The sequence below is a fragment of the Phycodurus eques genome, chromosome 9 (genome assembly GCF_024500275.1).
Source record: "Phycodurus eques isolate BA_2022a chromosome 9, UOR_Pequ_1.1, whole genome shotgun sequence".
Lineage (NCBI taxonomy): Eukaryota > Metazoa > Chordata > Actinopteri > Syngnathiformes > Syngnathidae > Phycodurus > Phycodurus eques.
This window is the reverse complement of record NC_084533.1, coordinates 16,254,464-16,268,037: the sequence shown is the minus strand read 5'-3', so window position 1 is coordinate 16,268,037 and position 13,574 is coordinate 16,254,464. Positions and strand designations below refer to the sequence as shown.

The window sequence follows — 13,574 nt, the reverse complement described above, 5'->3', positions numbered from 1 at the left end:
CTTGACTGCTACTTTACGAGTGGAAGCTGGCTTGACCGCAGTCGAAAACTGCATCTATGAAGAGACACGCTTACGAAGCACAGTTTAAGCTGCAAGCTGTCAGTTACGCGGAGGAAAATGGGAATCGAGCAGCCGCGAGAGAATTCAAGAGTGGAGGAAGCAGGAAAACGTTCTTCGACCAAGTCAAGAAGACGAAGCTGAGTTTTCGCGGGAAAAAAAAAAGAAAAAAAATGCAGAAACAAGGCGAGGTGGCCCGAGTTGGATTAATGAGCAAAGAACAGCCGGGAGAAGCCTCTCTACAGTCACCATTCGACTGAGTGCATTAACTTGGAGCTTGCCATCATTCCGGGAGGCTTGACGAACCGCGGGACATCTGTGTAAACAGGGCGTTTAAAGTGAAGTGAGCGGCGTGGGAACCATGGATGACAGATGGTGAACACAGCGTTACTAAGACGAGGAGGCAGCGCCGGGCGAGTTACGCCACAATTTGTGAATGGACTGTGGATGCTTGGGCTAACTGTCTGCTTGCTTGTTCGAGCTTTCGTAAAAGCCGGCATCATTTCTGAGGAGCCGCACGGCAACGAGACTGACTCGAACCTGGCGTGATTGATTGAGAACTTGCCCAGCTGTTTATTTCGGATACAGAAGATGAGGACTTTGATGGGATTTGTGGATGAGGATTGATCAATAAATAACGTGAGTATATTGTTAAATACTTCAATAAAGTACAACCAAAGTCAGTTTTGCTCCCACTGCCTTTTTAAAAACATTGTTTTAGCGTACATACATGCGACCGTATGTTTTAAGCTAGCGTATGTTTTACCATGCCTGCGCCCAATAATGCGGTGCGCCTTATGTATGTGTTAAATACTGAAATAGACCCCGTAACTGAGACCGCGCCTTTTAATACGGTAGTTCATTTTTGGACCGGTGAAGTGAACTTTGAACTACTTTGCATAGAAAATTAACTTTCCCAACACAGATCCTGTATTATTTTTAAAACAAAATTGAGATGGAATTTTTTTTCACGGTATAATGCAACACTAAACTGCAATGTGAATGAATGTTTATGTTAATTTGATTACTTGTTGCAATCATGCAACAACTACTGCATACCGTAGTAACCGTTAATAACCAACCAAGTAATTTATGATCAATCTGTTAGGATTAGGATGCCTTTGAACAACTCTACTGGTTAAAAACATTTTGGCACTGTAATCAATTTCATTGTCATATCTGAGTTGCACCTGTGTCAGTCAGGAGCTTTGTGGCCTCCAACACCTTTTCTGTGTAGATTCCAGGCTCATAATTGTCCATTTCAGAAGTCACCACATGAACTACTCGGGCAGCACGACCTCGTATCGCCCCGGCAGTGCGATCCAAACCATCCACATCTTTCTCTTGCAGAGCGATAACACACTTATTCACATCCTCCAGGATGTGGTTCTCTGGGGGACAACACAACAGTTGCACTTAGTAGAAGTCTCTATATAATACATAATGATTTGCATCACATATTTTGGCATTGTGGGTTCTCATAAGTACCACTTACCAGAAACACAAAGGAAGTCATCGATGGATGTTATGTCATCAACAGCATCAGTGAGGACTCTGACCTGCTTCTCCCATTGCTCCTTGAACAAATCCATATTGTCTTGTGCCACCTTACTGTTAGGCTTTGCAGCTAAGGCCAAAGCTGCATTAATTACCTGTAAGAGACATGGCTTCATTAGATTGATTGCACCAACTGCAATAATTGGACAATTAATAACACCCTAATCTACAACTCCAGTATTTAAACTGTACTCTGAAGAGAGCATATTTCAGAAAACAATTGATAGTATGCTCTGATGGGCTGAATGAAATTATGGGGGCTCTGCTGTACATTCCAGAGTGACATTGTCCATTTTTGCCAACTTTGCACGTCTCTGTTGTGACATTACTACCATACTCATTATTGTAGCTTTGTCACGCTGCCTTATTTGCATAACAATTACCTATTGGCCACCTTGGACTCTGTGCAACAATTTCGCTTTGCATCAGAATTATCGCACTACCAGTCACTTTAAATTGGTTGACGACTCTCTCCATCATTTGCACAATTGCTATGATATCAGCATTTCCACATACGGGTACTTCTACATTCCTCAATGACTCGCCGTACTTTTTATGTCCTAAATGTATATTTTGCCATAGTGGCTTGTTTACTGTCGTATTAGAGTCGCTACAACTCCCGCAGAGAATTTCCTTGTGTGTTTTCAACATACTTGGACATTAAAGACCATTATAATTATGACACTAATAGGTCTTTGGGTAATTTTTTTCAATAATTTGATAAACGCAAGTTAAAGAGTAAACAACTATTTAGTATCAATACGCGCAAAGAGTATTATGCAGGAGTCTATAATCAAATCCTTTGATGTGTACACAGTTGCTCTGACAATCAACTCACAATATTGTATTTCCTTACATGGTTAAAACATTGTTTTCATTATATTTTACAACTAGAGGGGGGGGCGCAAGTTTAATGGAAATGGGTGTAAACAGCAGTTACCTGAGGGCAAAGAGTTTCTAATTGAGATGCTGCCATCCGGACCAGCTTCACTCCCTCTTCGTTGTTGGAGATGGAGCAGGCCAAGTTGGCCACCTAAATAGAAGAATAAGATAGAACCAGCATACACAAGAAAATAAGTGAAAAGGTTCTGATTTTCATTTAAGACTTGCAAACAAAGGACATGTCCATAATAACTTTAAAAAGAATTTTCACATCTTCCCAAGAAACATGCTTCTCCAGAAAAATGTAGGTCACAGACTGTTTGGATATGCTGGCAACAATGCAGAAAAATAATGTCTGGAATGAGAGGCACTATGCCAAAATTGGATTATCCAGACAATAATGTGTTTAAATGTAATCTACTACAACTCGTAAATTTACTACAGCAGGAGAAAAAGTGTTGACCGATATTTGGGTCTTGTGTTTTTAATTTTAAATATTCCCGAGTAAATGTCACTCACCTACTAAAAGCGACACAGTTCTGACAAAAGTTAGTGGGATCTGTTTAGATGGCATCTAAAGATGAATGTGGGTCAGTCAATGTCATAACCGTTTCAAACAAATGTGTGCAAACTAATGGACCATTTGCCTTTAGGCTACAAACTCTTGTGCTCATCATGTGGGTAGAATAGGGCAACTGGTTTGTCAAAAGCCATTTTTAGGAGCACAAATTTAAGGATTTTGATCTAAAGCAATGGAAATCTATCCATCTTCTACACAGGTCCAAAAATGGTGGGACCAAATACAATGAAAATAAAAAAATTACTGAAAATTAACCAATTTGGACATTGCTTTTGAAAAACAAACTTATGAAACAGGCATGGACCAAAATGATGGTACCCCTATAAAAGACTAACCTGACAATAGGGGCGTATTAAACCAAGATGTGTTCTCTAATTAGCGTCACAGACGTCTTCAAACTAGGGCTGTCTGCATTGTACTGCCTGGATATTTCTGTCTGACATCTTCATCACAAACACAGGTTTTGATGATAAAAACAACTGCCATCTGCGGTAAACAAAATCCACGAGGACCCCTTAGATGCCCGACAAGGTGCCTGATGCAAATTTAATTCTCCACTGGCTGTCCTTCAACACAAAAATGTAGAATCATAACATAAGGGGCCACGACTCCCAAAGGTCTTGGTTTTGTCTTGGTTTCGGTGAGATCTGGTCTCAGACAGTGTTGTCTTGAGCACAACAAAGTAAGTTAAGGGTATCGGTTTCATTAATTTGTCTTAAAATGATTTTGTTGTACCACAATTCAAAAGCAATGTCTGATTTTCAGTATTTTTAAAAATAATTTATTATTACTTATTCGTCAGTTTCAAGTTATTTAAGTTAATGTGGATTTTCCTTTCATTAACAATTAGGGAAGAACAACTTTGTCCATATTTTGGACAAAACTGTTGTCTCTGCTGCTTCGACGATTTCTTAAATAAATTATTTTTTAATATATAATTTTATCCAAACGGCAATATATGCTACGTTCTACAAAAAAAATCTGCACTTCACTGAAAACAGTTAGTTATTATTAATCTTATCGGAATATAGAAAAGGGAGATAAGGCTATACATTGGAAAGTTTTTGACACTGGACGCATTGTTCATAATATTTAAATTTTGATTACATAGTCTTTTTCCACCCCGACTACTACAAGCTACTATCAGTCACACAAGGTATTTTACTCTTCAAGTAGCTATCATACAAACATGCCTATAAGCCTCTCAATGTCCTGAGGCCTGACAGTGAGGTGTTTCTTGGCAATTTAAAGGTTCCCTCCCTGATGTGGTGCCCCATTCTGTCCAATTCACCAGCAGTTTTGTTTGGCAAAAGCCTAAACTGCTCTGTTCTCACTGGACCAGCCAATGCAGTGGACGTGTGGTCAACCGCCCATGGGGAGATGTCCCATTTCAAATGTCAGCATTTGAAGCTCAGACATGGACATTCAAGGAATTGAGTGAAAGTACACTAATGAGGTCAGCTAGTACTGCCTCTGGCTTGTTGCTCCAAAGTCATCACTTTGTGGTCTATCGTCTACTCTCACGTTCTTAGGGAAAAGTATAAATTTCAATATCGAGCAGAGTAAAAACTTAAGTATTTGATTGCAGCATGCAAACCCAAAAATGTTAAGAGAACTGGAGAGCATTATTCATGAAGAAAGGGTTAGCACTCCTCAGGAACATTACAAATCAAATTAACAATAGGGTCTAAACATGCAGTCAGTGTAGGGGAGTAACAAATTACATACAACACTGTTAGGTAATTTCATTACAAAATGTATGTAATTGTAATTCAGTATATTACTGGGATAAAGTAATTTTAAGTAATGTATTTATTTTAATGAAATTTAATTAGTTGCTTTTGGAAATTTCTATGAATACGTTCTTAGATACATATGAAACATCCTAGCATAAGCGCAGATTATTTTTTTTTTAGCTAATTGCAGGTAGAACAAGCTAGCATTTCATGCAGCTGGAAGTGGTAAGTTGCCTGGTCCTCTAACAATGCAGTGAACATGACCAGAAGGTCATTATTAATCATACAACACACAGTTATGGTTCCAAGAAATGACACCCACATACCAACTAGCCCGAGATATCACAAAGACACAGACTTACAGTATAACAATGTAGGTAGAAACAAAGGCTAGAAGAGAGCAGCGTTTAGCTTAGTTAACTACCAATTATTTTACAAAGTGCACCGCAAAGCATGCTGGGAATATCCTTCCTCTAAGCAGACATTTGTGACTGGCTTGCTCTAGTCATGTGCTGGGTCCGCGTCCTGTCTACGTGGCAGCCATGATGGTGGGGGCACTGTTCCCGGTCCCCTTTGTGATTGTACAGTGCTGTGTGCAATCGTAGCCTAAGCAATACAATTTTCAGGCATCCTTGTATTTTAGTTTCCAATGTCAAAAAAGCTGATGTCGAACCTGAGGACACAAAGACCTTTATATTAAAAAGACGCACAACAGGTGGCAAGGACAACAGCGCCCTGGTGCACGCTTGCCCCTATTTGGAAGTGCTGACGTAGTAGTCTACCTGGGACTTTCCCCACTGGTAAATGAGAAGTAGACGGACGGCACCTCATCAATGTGTACTTGACAATGTCGCGACATGGTTTGTCAACGGTGCGCCGCTAAGTGCAGTGTGAAAAGGCCTTTACATGTACACAGCTTGTAAAATCTGTTAGGTTATGCATCATTCTGTTGGCCACTTTTGAATGATATAAAGAAGGTGCTGTAATTTAAAATCTGCACCAAATTTGCATTGACTGTTGAAAGTCAACTGTGAATGTTTACAGATTTGTTAATACAAAATGTTTTACACTAAGTGTACTGTATACAGCTGTTCTGAAATTCAATCTTGTGGAGTCTTAATTAGACTTACAAACCGGTTTGATCGGCATCGGCCGATAATTATTATTTTATGGTGATCGGCCTTCATGTCATAATTCGCGGAGCCGATCGATGACGTCAATGACTGGATTTACTCCGGGTCACCGTCGCGTATGAATCCAAAAGTTAGTTTATTTTTAGCCTTGTCATGTGTCTTGTGGTGTAGTACTCTAACTATATGACGGCCAATAAAGTTTTTTTAAATTGCGTCCGTGAAAAAACGTCTGTCGGTGTGGGACTATTTTGTGGTTTCTCAGACAAACAGCACACAAAAATAGTCCCACAAGTTATTTGCAGTCTGTGCACAACTCAAGTACATCATGGAGAAAGTCATCTAAATGCTTCAACACAACAAATTTGATCGGGCACCTAAATAATGTACACAAGGAGGAGCATGACGTGTTCAAGCAACGCAGCGTGGAGGAAAACAAACAAAATAAATAAATACATTTTGAAAAAACAAAGCCAAACAGACGCACACTCTGGACAACACCCGTCCACAGTGAGAAAGTTAGAGTAAGCATGTCATTAACCATATTTGTGAAAGTAATTGAATTGCAATAAAGTCATTTTATTACAGGAAGTTAGCACCCATTATTTCGGTCATGTTGTAATGTTAATTTGACCTAAACTTATGTCAGTGGCCAATCCTTGAACGCCGTTTTATCGTTTTTTTAAACTTGATCGGTGATCGGCCCCAGAAATCCTGATCGTGTTAAGACTCAGTCTTAATATATTGTCTTTGTGTAGTCTTTACTGCTGAAAGGATTCAAAAGTATCAGGTCTTAAAATGTGAAAATGGTTAACAGTTGAGGGCATTAATTCAAAATTAAGATTAAAATTTAAAATTAAAACTTTAATAATTGCAATTATATTACTTTGAGAAATTAACTGAAATAGTTGCACAACTATTTCATTTTCAATAGGGTAACTTGTAATTGAAAATTTAAAATATATTTCCAATTCTGGTCATCTTCCCAACACTGCATACAGTACAAGTGTATGTCATCACTGTTACATATAGAGAACCTAGAAAGCCCAATGATTCTAGTAGGCCAAGTAAAATAAGAACAGTCAGTCAGTTATAAAAAAAAAATAATCTTTAGGTTGCAGTGGGTTTTGTCAAAGAACAGTCAACATTGTACATTACCTCAATCAGCTTGTTGGCATGCTCACGGAACACCTGTGCATATTCCTTGACTTCTTTCTCGTTGCCATTCTTTGCAGCTTCAATCAGAACCAGGAGGGGTACATTGGTTTCCAAAAATGAGTCAGACACATGGTCCATTACAGCTTTACGTAGCTATGGGGTGAGAAATACAAGAAAAGGGCAATGTTTCAACTTTTCAAAGCGTATATGTTATGCCACTTATTCATTTACATTCATTAATTGTTGTACCTAAAAAGGGGGAGGTGGTGGAAAATGATACAATTAAAAAACCACAGGTGTTGGGGGGGATTAAGAGGGGGAAAAAAACAAAAAACATACCTGTCTGCGGAGATCTCTCGTTTTCTTTGTCATTCTGTCAATGGCTGTGTTCAGCGCATCACTCCTGTCCTTTCTGCCAGCCTGTAAAGAAAACGAGAGAATTGGTAGCATTGTAATGACTCTGTGTCGTGAGATAAGCCCCAATAAAGTTTTATTTTCTGACAGACGCCAGAAAGATTAGCTTTTATATGCAGCAAAAGGTAATGGTGATCCAGCAATAAACAAATAAACCCTTTTCAAGACCCCTGTTGGCAAATTATTTGTATACACTACGCTACAGAACAATGATGATGATAAAACAAATACTATGGATGTTCATTAATAAGGTTGCTTTAATCAAATAAATTTCTGAGACTACCTACGTACCATAGTTTTAATCAGACCTCTCAAGTTTCATGAAAATTCGGTGTGAGGGTGTGTGACGAGGAGCAGCTAACATTAGCCTATGCTGCTACTCGGTTTTAAAGATCTCTACGTCACACAGAAACAGTGAACTGGGTGACAGAACCACTCGTTATGTAAGTGCGATAAAGTCTACCACAGTAAAGATTAAATTAAATTTTTTAAAGAACAGTGGAACCTCAATAAAACGGACGCCTATATAACGGGTATCAGATAAAACGGACCGTCGGGACAAAAAGTGACCAAAAATTGTTTCCATTTGTCACTTAAACTGCTCTTGACGATGTCTGTTAGTTCCAGAATTGGCCCCCGTTTTTACTCATGCTGTGGTGCAATGCAGGCAGAAAATGGGACTGATGTATTATCAAGTCACAGATGCACAATATGACAAGATCCAAATTCGAAAGGCGTTCCTCCCGTGCCTACGTGGCGGCCTTGTTGAATGTGGGGCATTGATGTGGCAGTGGTTATATCTAATATCTATTGTGCATAGAGCACAGCTCAGAGAGAGAGAGAGGGAGGGAGGGGGAGAGAGAGAGAGAGAGAGAGAGAGAGAGAGAGAGAGAGAGAGAGAGAGAGAGAGAGAGAGAGAGAGAGAGAGAGAAGGCAACATGGTGGTTAACTGATGACTACAAAAGTCTATTGCGTCTGAAACATGCTATTTTTTGTACAGTGACATTTTGTCAAGCCATTCGCCTTCAGCAATGGATTTGGAACAAGGGAGGAAGCACACGAATTCCTCGCGGCTCATGAAAGCCTCTAGCCTATGATGAGTACTGTATGTCAACAATGTCACCATGACCAAGCACACTAGCGTGGGAGGTTTGGATAAAATGTGAAACTTTCAAATATGTTCAAGCTTTTTTATATTTATTTACAATCACTTTGTATTGTTGTGGGCATTTTAGACCATGAAAAATACCCTACAAAACCATTTTGTACTGTTCAGTAATATGGGTGCATATGGCCTCAAAAAAAACATGCTTTAGTGTAACGGACAATCGGCTATATCGGACGATCGCCCGCCCGTTAGTCCATTCTACTGAGATTCCACTATGAATAAAAAAATAGTTATTTATTTTAATCCACAAAAAAATGTGGTTTATCGGAATTACAATAATTGAATTGAAAATTAAAAGTTAAAACTTTTTCCTGGTCAAAAAAAGGAATGAGCAGAAAAACAAATGAAATAAAAAAAATAAAATCACTGGAAACAACAGACTATAATAGAAACATGCCATTTTCTCATACTCTGAGACTGGCTATTGTCGACCAAAGTATTGGCAAAACTGGTTTTCATTTTTATGTTGAGGCTGTGTTCAAAATCATCATTGAGTAATTAGACTTTATTTTAGTTGTATCATGGTGACACCGTGGACGACTGGTCAGCACACCTGCCTCACAGCTCTGAGTACCCGGGTTCAAATCCGGCCTCGCCTGTGTGGAGTGTGCATGTTCTTCCCATGCCTGTGTGGGTTTTCTCCGGGTACTCTATTTTCCTCCCAAATCCCCAAAACACTCATGGTAAGTTAATTGAAGACTAAATTGCCCATAAGCGTGAATGTGAGTACGAATGGTTGTCTATATGTGCCCTGCGATTGGCTGGCGACCAGTTCAAGGTTTAGCCTACCTCTCGCACAGAGTCAGCCGAGATGGGCTCCAGCTCGCCCGCGACCCTATAAGGATAAGGGTATCAAGGGTTGTATCATTCAGTGGTTAGTTAGGTTTTGGCTGGTATGAAATATTAGGAATGTTAAAATATTACTTAAAATGTTATATATATGTATTTATGTATAATTAGGTTTTAAAGGGTAAAAATTTGGAATGAAAAACATTTTAAATGGGAAAACTTATTTTAATAGAACATTGTAGGTAAATGCTTTATTGATTCTCTAGGAAATTATGTTAGTCAACGAGCGATTGTGTTCGACTTTGGCGGTTACACTTGTATTATTTAAAAAATGGAAATTTGCACAAATGAATACAAATTTAACATACTATTTCTATGTCTAAATTATGTACAAAAACATTTCAACCCTTCTTAGCAGAAGTGAAAGCTAAGTGCTAAGCAGTAGTCAAACTGCAATCACTGTTCCCGACAGAACAGAGATGTTCAGCCTCATTCTGCAAAATGCTCAATTGGCAGTTACTAGAACTAAAGTTTTCTCACATAGACACACACTAGTTATCTGCCAAAGATTCACACAGCATGGCAGATGAGCGAGAGAACATTAGTAAGATTAAGGGGAAATTAGATGAGAAAGGGGCAAAAGGAACTAGTTAGGTTACAGGGTTTTCACTAGCGATGTCCTGAATTTTCGGCCATCGAAAATGTTTGGCTGAAAATGGCCGAAAGGTGCATTTTTGGTTTCGGACCCAAAAACGTATTGATAGAGAATAATGGAGTGACAGACCGTAATGAAGATGTTGTCCAACTAAACAGTAAACATAATTATTTTTGTCTTATTACATAATATACTGCAGTATCTGTCCCGTGGTAATGTTCTTGACAATTTAAAAATATGGAAATTCAGACAAACTCCTTCGCTGTCACATTTCTGTCGGGCCAATTATATATTACTCATGCAATCACTGTAGTAGTCTCAACACGCTGCACTATTTGCATATCTGTTGTTGACCAATGCTGGCCACTCATGCCAGAGTAGCATCTCCACCACTTGCACACCGACTGGGGAGTATCTGCAACATTTGCACAAATCAACATTGTCCCAGATTATTGCACTACTAGTCACTTTAAACTGCATACATTCCTTGATATCTTGGCGCCCTTTGCACAATGGTCAGAGCAGTTTGAATGACTAATATAGCAATAGTCCGATGCAATAAGTGCTAGAGGACTCTGCATCTTTTTGCACAATTGTAAAATAATAATAAAATATATATATATATATATATATATATATATATATATATATATATATATTTTCGTACCGGCATTACCAAATAACTAGCAACCCTTTATTGCTCTGACTGCTTTTGTCAATGTCTTTATGTCTCAAAAGTATTCTCTGTCAATTGGCTGTCTGTTGTCGTACTAGAGCGGGTCCAACTACCGGAGACAAATTCCTTGTGTGTTTTTTGGACATACTTGGCAAATAAAGATGCCAAAAGTTATGAACAGAATCGGTGACAACGGGCAGCCTTGGCGGAGTCCAAACCTCACCGGAAACAAGTCCAAATTTACTGCCGGATATGCGGACCAAACTCTGAATCCGGTCGTACAGGGACCGAACAGCCCGTATCAGGGGGTTCGGTACCCCCATACTCCCGAAGAATCCCCCACAGGACCGCCCAAGGGACATGGTCGAACGCCTTCTCCAAGTCCACTAAACACATGTAGACTGGTTGGGCGAACTCCCATGCACCCTCGAGGACCCTGCCATGGGTGTAGAGCCGGTCCACTGTTCCACGGCCAGGACAAAAACCACACTGCTCCTCCTGAATCTGACATTCGACTTGCCGACGAACCCTCCTGTCCAGCACCCCTGAATAAACCTTACCATGGAGGGTGTGATCCTCCTGTCGTTGGAACACACAGTCAGTTGGAACACCCAGTCTCCCAATCCAGAGGCACTGTCCACGATGTCCACGCGATGTTGCAGAGGCGTGTCAACCAGGACAGCCCCACAACATCCAGTGCCTTTAGGAACTCTGGGCGAATCTTATCCATCCCCAGGGCCTTGCCACCGAGGAGCTTTTTAACCACCTCGGTGACCTCAACCCCAGAGACAGAACCATCAACACTGTCTATAGTGGGGAAGAGGAGCTGCTGACCTCGACTCGGGACATTGTGAGACGGTGGGGAGAATACTTCGAAGACCTCCTCAATTCCACCGACACGCCTTTCCATGATGGTTCTCTGAGGCGGGCTCAGCGAAATGTAAAATATAAATATGTAATTAAGACAAAAAAGATCCCATTCTATACCTTACTGTATATAGAAGAGCAAAGTGCAATGTGCTTATTAAGAACGGGCATGTATTTAAGATATATTTATCCAGGTAAGTCAATTGGGAAGAGATTCTCATTTGCAATGCCGACCTGGCCGATCAGCGGCCAGACAAAAAAAGAGAAGCAAATACAAATAATAGAGTTACAGGGTTACCTGACAGCATATGGTGACTAAAAACAGGCTCAAAACGGGTGCTGCGGCTATGTACAGTTTCGCTCAATAACCTTTTAAATGATAAAACGGGGATGCAGAAGGTGTGTTTTATTCATTGATCTAAGATGTTCTAGTTGTGTGGGGAATAACATTGACAAGAAGATGGGTTAGGGTTGGTAAAAGTGGTACAGACTTTGGGAATAAAGAGGTTAATGAAACCTCTGGAACGGAGAGTGTGGGTGGTGGTATGAATGGTGAGCAATGAGTGATGATAGGGTGGAGTCTTACCAATTGAGTGTTTTAAATATAAACAGGTACTACTGGATTTGTTTGCCTATGTGAAATAATAGAGGGCTAATTGAACAGGGAGTACAGTACACAGTGGTGGGTATTAAATGGAACTTGAGTGACAAAGCAGTGACACCATGGTAATAGTGCATCTTCCGAAATAATTTTTTTTAAGATTATCTATATACATTGCCGTAATCCAAGATTGGGAGGACAGTCCTTTTAACGAGAAGCAGTTTGGCAGTGTTAATGATTTATTTATTTTTTTAATTCAGGTAAAGAGCCAAATGTGGTTATAACAAAAAAAGGGTAGAGTGTTGATGTGGGTTTCAAATGTAAGTGAACCTTCAAGACAGCTTCCCGGGTACAGTATTTGTGGCAAGTAGGGCTGCTCATGAATGGGTGGGGACTCAAATTGGGATTCGAATGGGCCTGAAAAAGCGATCAACAGAAATTTCAGACTCGAATCAGAACGAATCTTAGAATAACATTCTGAGCAGAGCTGCAACTGCTGCCGCGTCGCATTTACTTTAAAAAATACAAAATATTTCACAATTTTTAGCTTGTGTTTACAGCAGACGCCATTTTGACTTGTGCATAGTTTCTCCGCATCCCTCCACAGAGACTATCTCTGTGAAAGGAGGCATCTGATAGCCAAACCCGGGGAGATGCACAGCGACCACGGAAGAATGGGGAAAAAGCTAAGCAGGGTCCAACACAGTGTGGCAGATGACGAGGGCTGCACCAACTAGCTGACAGGCGCAAAACCAACCCACCTCTGGCCACGGTACGGCGATGGATCCTGGTTAAAGTAAGGCATTTTAAACTAAATATGACCCACGCGTTGGATGGTCCCACTGCCAATTTGCCTGATACTAATGGCTAGGCTTATGGACTAGCAGACTGGCGTTGGAGCCGTCCAGTACTCCACAGCCTTGCTCCAGGCGTCATACGTGCATGCACAACAGAGACACTTAAGGGAAAGTTAACAGTTCGCTAGCTTGCGAGCGAACGAGCTTGTTCGACCACAGCAGGTGTCAATGCCTCGCTCAGTCAGTGTTATTGTGTGTGGGTCCCCTCCCCACATACCAAGAGACTCGGGAAAGTTAACTGTTTATTTAACACTGCGGGACACGATATTCATCAAGTAGCTGACTAGACACGAGCACATAGCATACGGGAGAACATATTTGATTGACAGGTGAAGGGCTGTCTTCAGCACCTTCAGTAGACATGACCACAAAGTCCAGCAGCTCAAAGTCGGATCTTTTATGATTTTTTTAGCCTCATCTTACATACATGGTGATTTGCTTTATTCA

General features: G+C 40.3%; 1 protein-coding gene across 2 annotated transcripts in view; it reads right to left on the bottom strand.

Annotated features, from left to right (window-relative positions):
- ctnna1 (catenin (cadherin-associated protein), alpha 1) overlaps positions 1–13,574 on the bottom strand; it is a 96,860-nt gene that overhangs the window by 39,445 nt on the left and 43,841 nt on the right. For both annotated transcript variants that reach the window (XM_061685073.1, XM_061685074.1), the window contains 5 exons: positions 7,440–7,520; positions 7,101–7,253; positions 2,555–2,647; positions 1,553–1,709; positions 1,248–1,448 (listed from right to left, as the gene is read on the bottom strand). In XM_061685073.1, the coding sequence (XP_061541057.1) occupies positions 1,248–1,448; positions 1,553–1,709; positions 2,555–2,647; positions 7,101–7,253; positions 7,440–7,520 (685 nt within the window). The remainder of the gene's footprint in view (positions 1–1,247; positions 1,449–1,552; positions 1,710–2,554; positions 2,648–7,100; positions 7,254–7,439; positions 7,521–13,574) is intronic.